Source organism: Rhinopithecus bieti, unplaced genomic scaffold (assembly GCF_001698545.2).
Source record: "Rhinopithecus bieti isolate Rb0 unplaced genomic scaffold, ASM169854v2 scaffold_19652, whole genome shotgun sequence".
In the NCBI taxonomy this organism is placed as follows: Eukaryota; Metazoa; Chordata; class Mammalia; order Primates; family Cercopithecidae; genus Rhinopithecus; species Rhinopithecus bieti.
The window spans coordinates 3,122,549-3,139,290 of record NW_016809913.1 but is presented as its reverse complement, the minus strand read 5'-3'; the positions used below and the strand labels follow the sequence as shown (position 1 = coordinate 3,139,290).

Genomic DNA, 16,742 nt, shown 5'->3' with positions numbered 1-16,742 from the left:
TACCTTGAGCCCAGGCGAGAAAAGAAGGATAAAGTAAAGCATGAGACATTGTTAGTTCATTTCAACAGATGGGGAGTTGTGGGTTTTAGCCTCTGACGCTTCATTGTTACCATGACAGCCTGGAAATTCTTTTTTTTTTTTTTTTTTTTTTTTTTTTAACCTCTTTAGGTCATCTGGGAGGACGTGGTGCTCTTCGAGCTCTAACATTTTCGGGTTGCAATGCGCTTAGGACTGGGATGCGAAGTGAATGAGTTGGGAGAGAACGCAAGCCCCACAAGTGCCAGGCGTGCCATATCAGGAAAATACTTTCTAGTATTTTGTCCGCGTGTCTGTTGGGGAACGCTCTTACATCCTGCAGAGGGCAGTAAGGACACAACGCGCATTATAACCGCGAGTTTAAAAGTCCAGGGGTCGCTCACTCAACCTTGAATGCACGTCAGAATCACCTGAGGGAGGTTTTATAAAATATCCGTGCTCCACCCAAGACAACGAAATCAGACTCCCTGCGAGCGGGGCCCGAACATAACATTTTTGAAGACGCTCCCTGTGGCTGTGCATCGGTGATCTTTAATCCCCTGCTACTTGTTAGAGGAGCTGAATGACGCCTCGTGGGCTCATTCTCATAAATGAGCTCCTGAATGCAGTCCTCTCCTCCCGAGAGTTGTCGGTGTTGCATCTTTTTCTTGTTTATTTATTTATTTATTAGCCAACGTTAGAAGACCTTCAACGGTGCTGCATCTTAATGGGGGGACATCCAGCTAAAGGGAATCTTGGAGACATCCGCGGGTTCCTAGCGGCTCGCGGCAAGTTGGTTTCCCAGGGCAAGAGGCCGCCACTTAGGGTCAGCTCTGCCTTTCGAGCTGGGCAGTGGAGGCTCTAAGTCCGCTTTCAGCAGGACCGGAGGAAGGAGACTGGGTGGCCCCAAGGAAGGAGGGGAAAAGGCTGCTGAGAAGAGGAGGAGGGAAAGGGGAAGAGGCAGGGCGAGGGAGGAGCCTGAGGAGACGCGGTCGCGGACGGGCCCGGCTCAACCGTGACATCCGCGCCCCGGCCGCCTGGTCGCCATGGCGGGCCTGGGCCAAGGCCCGGGCTCCGCCGTCCCCGTATGGCTAGCCGAGGAAGACCTGGGCTGCATCATCTGCCAGGAGCTGCTAGACTGGCCCGCCACGCTGCCCTGCGGCCACAGCTTCTGCCGCCACTGCCTGGAGGGCCTGTGGGGCGCGCGCGGCGCTGGGCGCCGCTGGGCCTGCCCCACCTGCCGTGAGGGCGCCGCGCAGCAGCCTCGGCTGCGGAAGAACACGCTACTGCAAGACCTGGCCGACAAGTACCGCCGCGCCGCACGCGAGCTGGAGGCGGGCTCCGACTCTGCCCCTTGCCCCGGCCCCGGCTCCAGTCCCGACTCCAGCCTGACCCTCAGGCCCCGGCGCTGCCCGGCACTGCCGCGGGTAGGGAGGCCGGTCCCGCAGCTCCCCTCGCGCACCCCCCGTGTTGCCCGCAGACCTGCCTTTCCCCTGTGGCTCGGAATCCCTTTCCCCAAGCGTTCTACTTTTACGTTCCCTTTTCTCAGTCTAAACAGTCGACTCCCGCTTTTGGAAGGAACTTTGGAAAGTTCATAAAAGTATGAAGAAGCGGGAAAAAAACAAATTCCCCATCTCCCAAAAGAGTGTCAACCTAGCTGCTACACGCCTTGGCATATTTCAACTTCTTCCCAATCGATCTTCGGTCTCTTTCTCTGACAGTTGTAAAATTGTGGTAAGATGTATATAACATTAAAACTTGTAATTTTAACCACCTTCTTCTTTTTTTTTTTTTTTTTTTTTTTGAGACAGAATCTCGCTCTGTCGCCCAGGCTGAATGGAGTGCAGTGGCGTGATCGGCTCACTGCAACCCCCACCTCTCAGGTTCAAGCGAGTCTCCTGCCTCAGCTTCCCGAGTAGCTGGTACTACGGGCGTGAGCCATCACGCCTGGCTCATTTTTGTATTTTTAGTAGAAACGGGGTTTCACCGTGTTGGCCAGGCTGGTCTCGAACTCCTGACCTCAGTTGATCCACCCGCCTCGGCCTCCCAAAGTGCTGGGATTACAGGCGTGAGCCACCGCGTCCAGCCTCATTTTAACCATTTTAAAGTGTACAATTCAGTGACAGATACATTTCCTGTTGTGCAACTATCCCTGCTGTTTCCAGAACTCTTTAATCATCATAAACAGAAACTCTGTGCTCATTAAGCAGTAACTCCTTGTTTCCCCTCCCGCTAGCCCCTGCTCACATTTAAGCTACTTTCTGTTTCTGAGTTTGCCTGTTCTAGATATTTCATATAACTGGAATCTTTCAATGTTTGTCCCTTTGTGCTAGGTTTCTTTCACTTAGCATAGTGTTTTCAAGGTTCATTCATGTTGTAGCATGTGTTAGAACTTTATTCCTTTTATGGGGCTGAATCATATTCCATTGGGTGGATGTGCCACATATATATGTATATATATACACACATATATTTCCTTTTTTGAGCTGAAGTCTTGCTCTGTGGCCAGGCTGGAATGCAGGGGCGCGATTTCTGCTCACTGCAGACTCTGCCTCCCAGGTTCAAGTGATTCTCCTGCCTCAGCGTCCCGAGTAGCTGGGACTACAGGTGCTTACCACCCCACCCAGGTAATTTTTGTATTTTCAGTAGAGATGGGTTTTCACCATGTTGGCCAGGATGGTCTCGATCTCTTGACCTTGTAATCTGCCCTCCTTGGCCTCCCAAAGTGCTGGAATTACAGGCGTGAGCCACCGCACCCAGCCTCATTGTGATTTTGATCTGGATTTCCTTAATGACTAATGATGTTGCCCATCTTTTCTTGTGCTTGTTGGTCATTTGTAGATCTTCATTGCAGAAATGTCTATTCAAGTCCTTTGACCATTGTAAAATTGGGTTGTTTATCTTTTTGTTGTTGAGTTTTAGAGATTCCTTCTATATTCTGGATATCGAATTAGATATGACTCACAGATATATTATCAAATATATATTCTCCCATTCTAAGAGTTGTCACTTTCTCAGTGGTATCCTTTGATGCGCAAAAGTTTTAAATTTAATATTTATTTGTTGTTTTTTGTTGTTGTTGCTTGTGCTTCTGTTGTCATATTTACAGATTCATTGCCAAATCTCAGTTCATGAAGATTTACCCCTATGTTTTCTCCTAAGAGTTTTTTTGTTTTGGTTTGGTTTGGTTTTTTTGTTTTTTTTGTTTTTTTTGAGTCAGTGTCTCGCTCAGTTCCCAGGGATGGAGTGCAGTGGCACTATCTCGGCTCACTGCAGCCTCCACCTCCAAGGTTCAAGCAATTCTCCTGCTTCAGCCTCCCAAGTACCTGGAATTACAGGCGCCTGCCACCACACCTGGCTACTTTTTGTATTTTTAATAGAGACAGGGTTTCACCATTTTGGCCAGGCTGGTCTTGAACTCCTGACCTCAAGTGATCTGCCCGCCTTGGCCTCCCAAAGTGCTGGGATTACAGGCATGAGCCACCGTGCCAGCCTCTTCTAAGAGTTTTATGGTTTTAGCTTACGTTTAGGTAATTGGTCAATTTTAAATTAATTTTTGTATATGATGTGAATTAGGGGTCCAACTTCATTCTTGTGTATGTGGAAATCCAATTGTCTTGGTACCATTTGTTGAAGAGTCTATTCTCCAGTGATTAGACTTGGCATCCTTGTCAACAAATCATTTGGCCAGGCCAGGTGTGTGGTTCACACCTGTAATCCCAGTACTTTGGGAGGCCAAGGTGGGAGGATTGCTTGACCCCAGAAGTTCCAGACCAGCCTGGGCAACATGGTGAAACCCCATCTCTAGAAAAATACAAAAAAGTATCTGGGCATGGTGGCATGTGCCTGTAGTCCCAGGCTGAGGTAGGAGAAATCACCCAAGCTGAGAGTTTGAGGCTGCAGTGAGCCATGATTGTACCACTGCACTCTAGCCTGGGCGATGGAGTGAGACCCTGTCTCAAAATAAATGTATAGTTTTACTTCTGGACATTCCATTTTATTCCATTAGTCTATATGTCTGTACTTACGCTGGTACCACACTATTTTGATTACTACAACTTTTTAGTAAATTTAGAAAATTGGGAAGTGTGAGTTCTTTGACTTTTTTTTTTTCCAAGATTGTTTTGTTATTCAGAACTCCTTGCAATTCCATCTGAATTTGAAGATTGGCTTTTCATTTCTACAAAATAGGCTGTTGGAATTTTGATAGGGTTTATGTTGAATCTGTAGATGACTTTGGGTAGTATTGACATCTTAACAATATTAAGTCTTCTTTCCCTAAAACACAGAATGTGTTTTTATTTATTTTTATTTGGGTCTGTAATTCCTTCAGTGATTTTTTTGTAGTTTTAAGTGTGTAAGTCTTTCACCTCTTTCATTAAATTTATTCCTAGCTATGTTATTCCTTTATTATTATTATTCTATTTTTTGAGACAGACTCCTGTTCTGTCACCTAGGCTGGAGTACAGTGGCATGATCTCAGCTCACTGCAACCTCCATCTCCCGGGTTCAAGCGATTCTCCTACCTCAGCCTCCTGAGTAGCTGGGGTTACAGGCGCCCACCATCACCCCTGGCTTATTTTTGTAATTTTTAGAGATGAGGTTTCACCATGTTGGCTAGGCTGGTCTCAAACTCCTGACCTCAGGTGATCCACCTGCCTCGGCCTCCCAAAGTGCTGGGATTACAGGTATGAGCCACCGCACTAGGCCCAATATAATTTATTTTAAGAAATTGTTCAGGCTGATTGTTGTGGCTCACACTTATAATCCTAGCACTTTGGGAGGCAGAAGCAGGAGGATTGCTTAAGTCCAGAAGTTCAAGACCAGCCTGGGCAGCATGGTCAGACCCAATAAAAAAAAGAAGAAAAAAGAAACGATGAGACCCGCTGAAAAAAAAAGAAAAAAGTAGCTAGGTGTGATGACACATGGCTGTGGTCCCAGCCACTTTCGAGGCTGAGGTGGGAGGAACACTTGAACCCAGGAGGTTGAGGCTGCTGTGAGCTGTTTTCATGTCACTGCACTCCAGCATGGGCAACAGAGCAACATCCTGTCTCCCCTTAAAAAAAGGATACTACTTATCCCTGCACCTGAGCCCAGGCACACATCTGGATTAGAAGATGCCAGGCTTAGAGGATCTTTCTAACGGCAAGGACCAGATGCATGCACACAGGAAACGAACCATGTTCACTGAGAAGCAACTGGAAGATCTGAACATCTTGTTCAATGAGAACCCATACCCAAACCCCAGCTCTCAGAAATAAATGGCCTCGAAAATAGACATACGCCCAATAGTACTCCAGGTATGGTTCAATAACCACAGAGCAAACCTCAAGAAAGCCAAAAAAGCATATTCAGCAAAAACAAGCAAAACCTCCACAACCGCCAATACTGGAGGGTGGAGTCACCACCAGTGTCGGCCAGAGAAATGCAGACACACTACCCAGATTGCCCAACACTGCTCATCTGATTGGCTTGGTGTACACGGGTCATCGGGTACCCTCATTCCAACTCATCCTGTACCCTCAAGGTCCCTGCAAATGACCTGGTGGGCCACAGAATAGTCCATTTTGGCTGCTGCCAAGATCCTAACATACATGACTTCTACCCCATTTTGGAATCCCAAGTTTGGGCTCCAAGCTTCAATTCTGGCTCTTCTGCCTATTCATACCTACAAAGTTGAGAGATGATAAATACAAAAAGTCACATGTAAAAAAAAATGAATACTAAAAAAATTTTTGTTTGTTTTTTTGAGACAGAGTCTCGCTCTGTTGCCAGGCTGGAGTGCAGTGGCGCGATCTTGGCTCACAGCAACCTACGCCTCCTGGGTTCAAGTGATTCTCCTGCCTCAGCCTTCCGATAAGCTGGGATTACAGGCACCCGCCACCATGCCCAGTTAATTTTTGTATATTTAGTAGAGACGGAGTTTCGCCATGTTAGCCAGGATGGTCTCGATCTCTTGACCTTCTGATCCACTGGCCTCAGCCTCCCAAAGTGCTAGGATTACAGGCATGAGCCACTGCACCCGTCTTAAAAGAAATTTTTTAATTTCCTTCTTAATTTTTTCATTGACCCACTGGTCATTCAGGAGCATATTGTTTAATTTCCTTGGGTTTGTATAGTTTTCAGAATTCCTCATTATTGATTTCTAGTTTTACTCCATTGTAGTCAGAGAAGATACTTGGTATTATTTCAATTTTTTTTTTTTTTTTTTTGAGATGGAGTCTTGCTCTGTCGCCAGGCTGGAGTGCAGTAGCGTCATCTCCACTCTTTGCAACCTCCGCCTCCCGGGTTCAAGCAATTCTCCTGCCTCAGTCTCCCCAGCAAGTGGGATTACAGGCACACACCACCACACCTGGCTAATTTTTGTATTTTTAGTAGAGACAGAGTTTCACCATGTTGGCCAGGATGGTCTTGATCTCCTGACCTTGTGATCCACCCGCCTTGGCCTCCCAAAGTGCTGGGATTACAGGCATGAGCCACCGCACCCGGCCTATTTCAATGTTTTTGAATGTTTTAAGACTTGTTTTCTGACCTGACATATGTTAGGTCTTAGGTTTTGTGATCTATCCTTGAGAGTGATCATGTGCTGAGGAAAAGATCCATGTGTATTCTGCAGCATGAATGTAAATGTTCTGTAAATATCTATTAGGTCCATTTGATCTATAGTACAGATTAAGTCCAATATTTCGTTGTTACTTTTCTGTCTGAATAATTTGTTCAGTGCTGAAAGTGGGTTGTTGAAGTCTCCAGATATTATTGTATTGGAGTCTGTCTTCTCTTTAGCTCTAGTCATATTTGCTTTATATGTCTAGGTGCTCTAGTGTTGGTGCATATATATTTACAGTTGTTATATCTTCTTACTGAATTGACTCCATCATTATAAAATGACTTTCTTTGTCTCTTCTTATAGATTTTGTTTTGAAACCTATTTGTCTGATATAGGTATAGCTAATCCTGCTCTTTTTTGGCTTCCATTACCATGGGATATATTTTTCCATCCCTTTATTTTCAGTCTATATGTGTCTATAGATGAAGTGTGTTTCTTGTAGGGAATAGACCATTGGGTCTTGTTTTTTTAATCCAGTCAACCACTCTATGTCTTTTGATTGAAGATTTTTGTCCATTTATATTCAATGTTATTATTGGTGAGTAATTCTTGCCATTTTGTTGTTTGTTCTTTGGTTGTTTTGTTTTGTGGTCTTCTCTTCCTTCTTCCCTTCTTTTCTGTCTTCCTTTAAATGAATATGATTTTCTCTGGTGCTATGATTTAATTTCTTGCTTTTATTTTTTGTGTATCCATTACATGATTTTTGATTTGAGGTTATCATGAGGCTTGCAAGTAGTATCTTATAACCTATTGTTTTAAGCTGATAACAACTTGATACTGCTTGCATAAACTACCTAACAAGCAAAAGAAAACTAATAAAACTCTACACTTTAAATTCATCCCCTGCTATTTAACTTTTGTGTATATCTTATTATACTATCTGTATCTTTGAAAGTTGTTGTAGTTATTATTTTTGATTGGTTTTCTGTGACCTTACTGTTACTAGTGAGGTTTTTGTTTTGTTTTGTTTTGTTTTGTTTTGAGACAGAGTTTTACTCTGTTGCCCAGGTTGGAGTGCAGTGGCATGATCTTGGCTCACTGCAGCCTCCACCTCCTGGGTTCAAGCAATTCTCCTGCCTCAGCCTCCCGAGTAGCTGGGACTACAGGCATGCGCCATCATGCCCAGCTAAATTTTGTATTTTTAGTAGAAGACTACATGAAGGCATTTAATAATAAAACTGCCAAAGGTTAAGGATAACGAAAGGATCCTAGAGCAGCAGGAGAAAATAAATAACATATAATGGAGTTCCAATGCATCTGGCAGTAGAGACAGGGTTTCACCATGTTGGCCAGGCTGGTCTTGAACTCCGGATCTCAAGTGATCTGCCCACCTCAGCCTCCCAAAGTGCTGGGATTACAGGCCACCTCTTGGGTTCAAGTGATTCTCCTGCCACAGCCTCTAGAGTAGCTGGGATTACAGGTGCCCACCACCACACCCGGCTAATTTTTGTATTTTTAGTAGAGATGGGGTTTCACCATGTTGGCAAGGCTAGTCTGGAACTCCTGACCGCAGGTGATCCACCCGCCTCGGCCTCCCAAAGTGCTGGGATTACAAGTGTGAGACACTGCGCCTGGCTTTTTCTATTGGATTGAAGTATTCCGTTTACCATTTCTTGTAGGATAGGTCTGGTGTTGATAAAATCCCTCAGCTTTTGTTTGTCTGGGAGAGTATTTCTCCTTCATGATTCGAAGCTAGTTTCACAAATTATGGTTTTCTAGGGTAAAAGTTTTTTCCTTCAGCACTTTACATGTCATGCCACTCTCTCCTGGCCTGTAAGGTTTCCACTGAAAAGTCTACTGCCAGATGCTTTGGAACTCCATTATATGTTATTTATTTTCTCTTGCTGCTCTAGGATCCTTTCGTTATCCTTAACCTTTGGGAGTTTTATTATTAAATGCCTTCATGTAGTCTTCTTTGGGTTGAATCTGCTTGGTGTTCTATAACCTTTTTGTATGTAGATATTGATGTCTTTCTCTAGATTTGGGAAGTTCTGTGCTATCATTTCTTTGAATAAACTTTCTACCACTATTTCTTTCTCTGCCTCCTCTTAAGGCCAATCATTCTTAGATTTGCCCCTTTGAGGCTATTTTCTAGATCTTGTAGGCATGTTTCATTCTCCTTTTTTTTTCTTGTTTCTTTTGTCTCCTCTTACGGTGTATTTTCTTTTTTTATTATTTTTATTTTTTTTATGTANTAGAGAATGACCACAATTGTCCACAAAATGTCCAAACAATGTTCCAGTTCTGTTTTCTAATGACAAAACTCCAAATACAATTTTTGACATTGTAAGGACTAAGGAGTTAATGACAGAAAGTTTGTCTTTCAAAACCTGAGAACGAACAGGTCTGTAGTCACCTGTTTCACACAAATCTTGGAATCAGTGCTTTGATTATGACAGTAGTTACACAATGTCACAACAATGAGATGATTTAGTTAAGTCAGTGAAAAAAATTAAGTACGTTGGCCGTTTGACATTGGGGAGTCAAAACCATTTTTTTTAAACATTTTAAGCGGATCCACTTTTTGTCTGTTGTGGGCGTGCCCACTTCCACTATAAGAGATGCTTGGGCCCTTTTTTCTCTGGGTCTCTCTCACCCTCACCTCCAATACCCAGCAAGAGAATTGGCTTAGGTCTCCTGAAGTGGCCACATTCTGAAAGCCTATAGTATATATCAATATACCTTAATATTCTACATGTATGTGTATATTGAAAAACAGACAGACCATCAAATAATAGCATGCTTTCTTTTCTTTTTTTATTATTTTTATTTTATTTATGTATTTATTTTTGAGACGGAGTCTTGCTCTGTTGCCTAGGCTGGAGTACAGTGGCGCAATCTCGGCTCACTGCAAGCTCCGCCTCCTGGTTTTATGCCATTGTCCTGCCTCAGCCTCCTGAGTAGCTAGGACTACAGGCACCCGCCACCGCGCCCAGCTAATTTTTGGAATTTTTAGTAGAGACAGGGTTTCACTGTGGTCTCGATCTCCTGACCTTGTGATTTGCCTGCCTCGGCCTTCCAAAGTGCTGGGATTACAGGTGTGAGCCACTGCGCCAGCCCTTACTGTGTATTTTCAAATAGCCTGAATTCAAGCTCACTGATTCTTTCTAATACTCGATCAATTTTGCTATTGATGCAGACTCTGATGCATTCTTCAATACGTCAGTTGCATTTTTGGATTCCAGAATTTCTGCTTGATTCTTTTTAATTATTTCAGTTATTTTAAATTTATCTGACAGAATTCTGAATTCTTTCTCTGTTATCTTGAAATTCTTTGAGTTTTCTTAAAACAGCTATTTTGAATTATCTGTCTGAAAGGTCACATATCTCTGTTTCTCCCGAATTGGTTCTTGGTGACTTACTTAGTTTGGTGGGGTCATGTTTTCCTGAATGGTCTTGATGCTTGTGGATGTTTGTCAGTGCCTGGGCATTGACGAGTTAGTTATTTATTGTAGTCTTCACAGTCTGGGCTTGTTTGTACCTGTCCTTCTTGGGAAGGCTTTCCAGGTATTTGAAAGGACTTCGGTGTTGTGATCTGTATCTGCATTAGGGGGCACCCCAAGCCCAGTAAAGCTGTGACTCTTGCAGACTACTAGAGGTGCCACCTTGATGGTCTTGTATAAGATCCAGAAGAATTCTCTGGATTACCAGGCAGAGATTCTTGTTCTCTTCTCGTACTTCTCCAAAACAGTCTGTGTGTGTGCTAAGCTGCCTGGAGCTGGAGGTGGGCTGACACAAGCACCTTGTAGCCGTGACCACTAGGAGTGCACGGGGTCAGACCTAAAGCCAGCACAGCACTGTGTCTCACCCAAGCCCCTTTGTAACCACTATCTGGCTACCACCTATATTCACTTAAGGACCTAGGGCTCTATAATCAGCAGATGGCAAAGCCAGCCAGGCTTGTGTCCTTCCCTTCATGGTAGCACATTCACCCAGGCTCTGGGTGGGTCCAGAGACCCATCTCAACACTAGGGACTTGCCTAGGAGTTGCAGTCCTTGTGGCCTAGACTGCCATTGAAGTTTATTTAGAGCCCCAGAGCACTTCAGCCCACAGTGGAGAGGCTTGCCAGAACTCAGGTTCCAATCACTGGTGTGGGTGATTTGATTCCTCTCTGGCTAGGACTGATCTAAATGCTCCCCCTGTGGGTAGGCGCCAGCTGAGTTCAGCCCAGTTTTGCTTTGTGATGTGATAAGGCAAAGTCTCTCTATTCTCTTTATCACCATGCTCTCCCTTTCCCGAGTACACAGATTCTCTGTGCCGTGTTGCCTCTGCCACATGGGATATGGATGGCGTTGGTAATTCAAGACTGTTTTTCCTACCTTCTTCAGTGCCTCTTTCTATATGTCAAGTTAAAACCAGGTACTGTGAGTGCCCCTGATTTCTGGTTCTTATGAAGGTGCTTTTTTGTGTAGTTGTTAAATTTGATGTTCTTGTGGGAGGGATGCTCAATGGAGCCTTCTATTTGGCTATCTTGCTCTGCCCCTTTCCACCCTTAAGTCTTCTGGCTTTCCCCCACTTCTCTCTGGCCCTAAACCATTTTTAAGTATACAGTTGGGTGATATGAAATACATTCATAATGTTGTGAAACCATCACTACCATCATTTCCATAACTAAAAAATGTTAAATTAACATGACTGGCTCTTCAGGGTACCATAACTCTTTTCATCTTGCAAAAGTGGAATTCTAGGAGCACATTACAATTCTCCATTTCCTCTTCCCCCAGCCTCTGGCAACCATCATTCTAATTTCTGTCTCTGATTTGTGCTACTCTAAATACCTTATATAAGTTGAATCATACAGTATCCGTGTTTTTGTGACTGGCTTATTTCACTTAGCATAATGTCTTTGAGGGTTATTTATGTTGTAGCATATGTCAGAGTTCCCTTCCTTTTTAAGGCTAAGCAATATTCTATTGTGTGTGTATGCCACTTTTTGCTTATTCATGTGTCTGCAGACACTTGGGTTGCTTCCATGTTTTAGCTAGTGGGAATAATGCTGCTATGGACATCAGTTTATGAAGCTCTTTGAGATCCTGTTTTCAATTCTTATATATCCAGAAGTTGAATTGCTAAATCATATGGTAATTCTAATATATATATATATATATATATATGGGATCACTCATATATAGAATCACTCCACCTGCCAGCTATCTCCAAGACCACCAGTGATCTCTATGTAATTCCTATGGATTTCGGTGCCTGTCTTCATTGACCTTTCAAGTAGCCTTTGACACAGTGGACCACACCTTCATTCTTTTAGCTTTGGGAAAGGAGTCGTTTTGGCCTTTCCCCCACCTCTCTCTGGCTGATCCTTCTCAGTCAGTTTCAGGTGTCTCTCGCTCTGCTCAGAATTAAATGGTGGACTTCCTCAAGGCTGAGTCTGTAAGTCCCTTTACCTCCCTCCAGGTAGTCTTCCCTGTATCCATTGGCTTTTAATGACACCTCTATGTACAATAAGCTCCAGGCTGGAGCCTTCTGTGAGCACTAGGCTGCTATGTCTTCCTTCTCATCTTTTCTTCTGGTATCTCAAAGCAATCACACTGTTTAATGTGACCTAAATATATATATATATATAAAATTAAAAAAATATATATATATATATATTTTGAGATGGAGTCTGGCTCTGTCGCGCAGGCTTGAGTGCAGTGGCGGTGATCTCGGCTCACTGCAACCTCCATCTCCTGGGTTTCAAGCAATTTTCTTGCTTCAGCCTCCCAAGTAGCTGGGATTACAGATGCCCACCCACCACGCCTGGTAATTTTTGTATTTAGTATGAGATTGGGGTTCACAGGTTGGCCAGGATAATCATTTGGAACTCTTGACCTCAGGTGATCCGCCCGCCTCAGCCTCCCAAAGTGCTGGGATTACAGCATGAGCTACTGCACCCGGCTATTTTTAATATTTGAGCACCCACCATTTGTCTTTCACAGTGGCTGTACCATGTAGATCGTTCCCACCAACGGTGCAGAGGGTTCCAATCTTCCACACCTGTCAACTTTGTCGTATTTTCTTGTTTTTTTTTTTTTTGATAGTAGCCAACCCTAATGAGTGTGAAGTGGTCATCTATTGTATGTTTTTGATTGGGTGGGTACTGATAGTGATCTGAGTGTCTTATTCATGTGCTTATTGGTGATTTGTATATCTCTTTGGAGAAATGGTCTATTCAAGTTCTTTGCCCATTTCAAAATTCAGTTGGTTTATGGGTTTTTTTGCTTGTTTGTTTGTATTGTTTTTACCAACCAAGGGAAGCAGCCACTGATATGTTTTTATGTTGGTTTTAGAAATTCCTTATATCTCGGTATTTAATGCCTTATCAGATGTATGATTTGCAAATATTTTCTCCTTTTTGTGGATTGCCTTTTTACCCTATTGTTAGTGTCTTTTGATGCACAAATGTTTAAACATTTCATGCAGTCCAATTTGTCTCCTTTTTTCTCTTGTCTTTTTTTTTTTTTTTTGAGACGGAGTCTTGCTGTCTCCAGGCTGGAGTGCAGCGGCGCGATCTCGGTCACTGCAAGCTCCGCCTCCGGTTCATGCAATGTCTGTCCCCTGCCTCAGCGCTCCTGGAGTGAGCTGGACTACAGGAGCCGCCACCCGACGCGCCGCCGCGCTAGATGTTTTGTATTTTTAGTAGAGACGGGTTTCACCGTGTTAGCCAGGATGGTCTCGATCTCCTGACCTCGTTATCTACCCACCTCGGCCTCCCAAAGTGCTGGGATTACTGGCGTGAGCCACCGCACCCAGCCTCCTTTTTTCTTTTGTTGCGTGTGCTTTTAGTGTCATATACAATAAATCATTGCCAAATCCAATGTCATAAATTTTGCCCTATGTTTTCTTCTAAGACTTGTATTATTTTAGGTCTTCCATTTAGGTCCTTGATCCATTTTGAGTTAGTTTTTGTATATGATGTTAGGTAAGGGTCCAACCATATTCTTTTGCATATAGATATATCCAGTTTTCACAGTATAGTTTGTTGAAAAAACTGTCCTTTCCCCATTGAATGGTCTTGGCACCTTTGTCAAAAATCATTTAACTCTATATGTGAGAGTTTATTTCTGGGTACTCTATTCTATTCCATTGGTCTGTATGTCTGTTTTTATGTCATTACTACAGTATTTATGACTCCCTCTGTCTAGTGGTGGTTCCCGGATCCGGTTTTATAGAACCCAGGACCTGAACTTTGCTGTTTTAAAGGTGGCAGTAGAGAAGAGCATCACAGAAGTTGGTCAGAAGCTGACAGAGCTGGTGGAACATCTTGTAGACATTGTCAGGAGCCTGCAGAATCAGAGGCCCCTATCAGAATCTGGACCAGACAATGAACTGAGCATCCTGGGCAAGGTAGGCTCCACTGGGAGAGGAAAGGATGTGGGAGGGGATAGAGCTAGGGATTGCTTTCAACTGGAACATCATGAATATGTTTGAAGCTGAAGGATGCAACAAGTCTTAATCTTTTATTCTCTTTACTACCAGACATGGATGATTGGATATCTGGGATGCTTGAGGTAATGTTGGGAAGCTTCAAGTGGGCTAGGGTCACTCCACCTAACCAGCTATCTCTAAGATCACCAATGACCTCTGTGTAAATCCTATAGACATTCTGGTGCCTGTCTTCATTGACCTTTCAGTAGCCTTTGACACAGTGGACCACACCTTCATTCTTAGCTTTTGGGAAAGGAGTCTTTTGGCTTTCCCCCACCTCTCTCTGGCTGATCCTCAGTCTGTTTACAGGTTGTCTCTCCTGTGCTCAGGAATTAAATGCTGGACTTCCTCAAGGCTGAGTTGTAAGTCCCTTTATCTCCCCTCCAGGTAGTCTTCCCTGTATCCATGGCTTTAATGACCACCTCTATGTACAAATAATAGCTCCAGGCTGGAGCCTTCTGTGAGCACTAGGCTGCTATGTCTTCCTTCTCATCTTTTCTTCTTGGGTATCTCAAAGCATCACACTTAATGTGTCCTAAGCTGCTCCTTTTCTGGGATTTTTGTCTCAATGCTGGCCCCATTATCTTTCCAAGTACACAAGCCAGAGACCTGGAAATCATGTTACCTTCTTCTCCCTTACTGTAATATGCAGCATATTGTAGCTTTAAGACCTGCCTAATTACCTCTCAAATCTATTTACTTATTCTTGAGCTCCTTTGAGACTTCTCTAATCCCAACCTCTGATAATTTTATGCCTGGATTGCTGTCATAGCCTTCCAAATGTTCCACTCTCCCTCTTCTAGTCTGTTTTCCTCATGGTCATCACAGTGACTACCACAAACATCAATCTGAAAATGTAACTCATCTGCTTAAAACATTCGAATTACATCAGTTTGCTCAGGAGTAAGACCCAAATCCTCACAGGACCAACAAAGCCCTGTAGGATTCCATCTCTGTCTGCCTCTCAAATCTCATCTCTGCTCATGCCGCCTGGCTCTGTGAGCTCCAGCTGCACTCTCTGCACAGTCCCTCCAATGTGTCTCACGTCTTCCCACTACAGGGCACCCTTCATGGAATGCTCTCCTTTCCCTCCATCACTTAGGTAATACTTTCTCATCCTTCAGATCCTAGCTAGAACATCATTTCTTCAGAGAGAAGCCTTCAATGATTTCTTTGAACAAATCAAATCCCCCCATTAGAGGCTCTGAGGACTCCATGTACCTTTCATTTGTAGTAGTTATCACCATTGCACCTTTGTAATGACTTGTGCCATACTCTATATTAATGTCTGTCCCACTCCCTTTTCCTGCACTGGACTCTCAACTTCATGAGAATAGGGACTTTTGATGCTTTCTTTTTTTTTTTTTGAGACAGAGTCTTGCTTTGTTGCCAGGCTGGAGTGCAGTGGCGCCATCTCAGTTCATTGCAACCTCCGCCTCCCAGCTTCAAGTGATTCTCCTGCCTCAGCCTCCCGAGTAGCTTGGACTACAGGTGCCCGCCACCACACCTGGCTAATTTTTGTATTTTTAGTAGAGATGGGGTTTCACCATATTGGCCAGGCTGGCCTCAGACTCCCGACCTTGTGATCCACCTGCCTCAGCCTCCCAAAGTGCTGGGATTACAGGTGTGCGCCACTGCACCTGGCTGATGCTTTTGTTCTTTTGTCCACCATTGTGTCCCCAGGCACTAGCACAGTACCAAAGTACCCACTTATAGTAGGGGCTCAACAAATACCCACTGAATGTGTGCATAAATGCATCTTCAGAGATGCCACGTGTTGGGATAGAAAGTCTGAGAGTCCGGCGGGGCATGGTGGCTCACGCCTGTAATCCCAGCACTTTGGGAGGCCGAGGCGGGCAGATCACGAGGTCAAGAGATTGAGACCATCCTGGCTAACGTGGTGAAACCCTGTCTCTACTAAAAATACAAAAAATTAGCTGGGCGTGGTGGCGGGCACCTGTAGTCCCAGCTACTAAGGAGGCTGAGGCAGGAGAATGGCCTGAACCTGGGAAACGGAGTTTACAGTGAGCCGAGATCGCGCCACTGCCCTCCAGCCTGGGAGACAGAGTGAAACTCCGTCTCAGAAAAAATAAAAAAGGAAAGTCTGACTTTCAGACTTGACATTGTCATTCACTAGTATTAGGACCTTGGGCAAGTCACTTCATCCATCTGCGTCTCAGGTTCCTATCTGTAATACAGAAATAATGAGGCCGGGCGCGGTGGCTCAAGTCTGTAATCCCAGCACTTTGGGAGGCCAAGACGGGCGGATCACGAGGTCAGGAGATGGAGACCATCCTGGCTAACACGGTGAAACCCCGTCTCTACTCAAAAGAATACAAAAAACTAGCCGGGCGAGGTGGCGGGCGCCTGTAGTCCCAGCTACTCGGGAGGCTGAGGCAGGAGAATGGCCTGAACCTGGGAAACGGAGTTTACAGTGAGCCGAGATCGCGCCACTGCCCTCCAGCCTGGGAGACAGAGTGAAACTCCGTCTCAGAAAAAATAAAAAAGAAAAGAATTAATGATACAGGGCCTGCCACATCATTGGTTTATTGTGAGGATTGAAAGAGGTATAAAAAAGTGCTTGAGTGATGTTAAAATGTGGGATGTTATAATCAACTGTGGCAATTTAGTTAACCTTCATGAACTTCATCTTCTTTTGTAAAGTGGGGATTTTTTTTTTTTTTTTTTTTTTTTTTT

At 44.2% G+C, this 16,742-nt stretch overlaps 1 protein-coding gene and 1 pseudogene across 3 annotated transcripts in view; both read left to right on the top strand.

Annotated features, from left to right (window-relative positions):
• The first annotated feature begins 510 nt into the window (after positions 1–510).
• The window catches only part of RNF135 (ring finger protein 135), a 34,205-nt gene continuing 17,973 nt past the window's right edge, over positions 511–16,742 (top strand). Inside the window, exons 1-2 of one of the 3 annotated variants that reach the window (XM_017890929.1) lie at positions 511–1,442; positions 13,821–13,964. In XM_017890929.1, the coding sequence (XP_017746418.1) occupies positions 1,062–1,442; positions 13,821–13,964 (525 nt within the window). In that variant the 5' untranslated portion in view covers positions 511–1,061. Of the gene's footprint in view, positions 1,443–1,524; positions 1,750–13,820; positions 13,965–16,742 lie in introns of those variants that run through there. The other 2 variants (XM_017890927.1, XM_017890928.1) reach the window with 2 other exon arrangements.
• LOC108541396 (divergent paired-related homeobox-like) lies at positions 5,002–5,776 on the top strand (annotated as a pseudogene).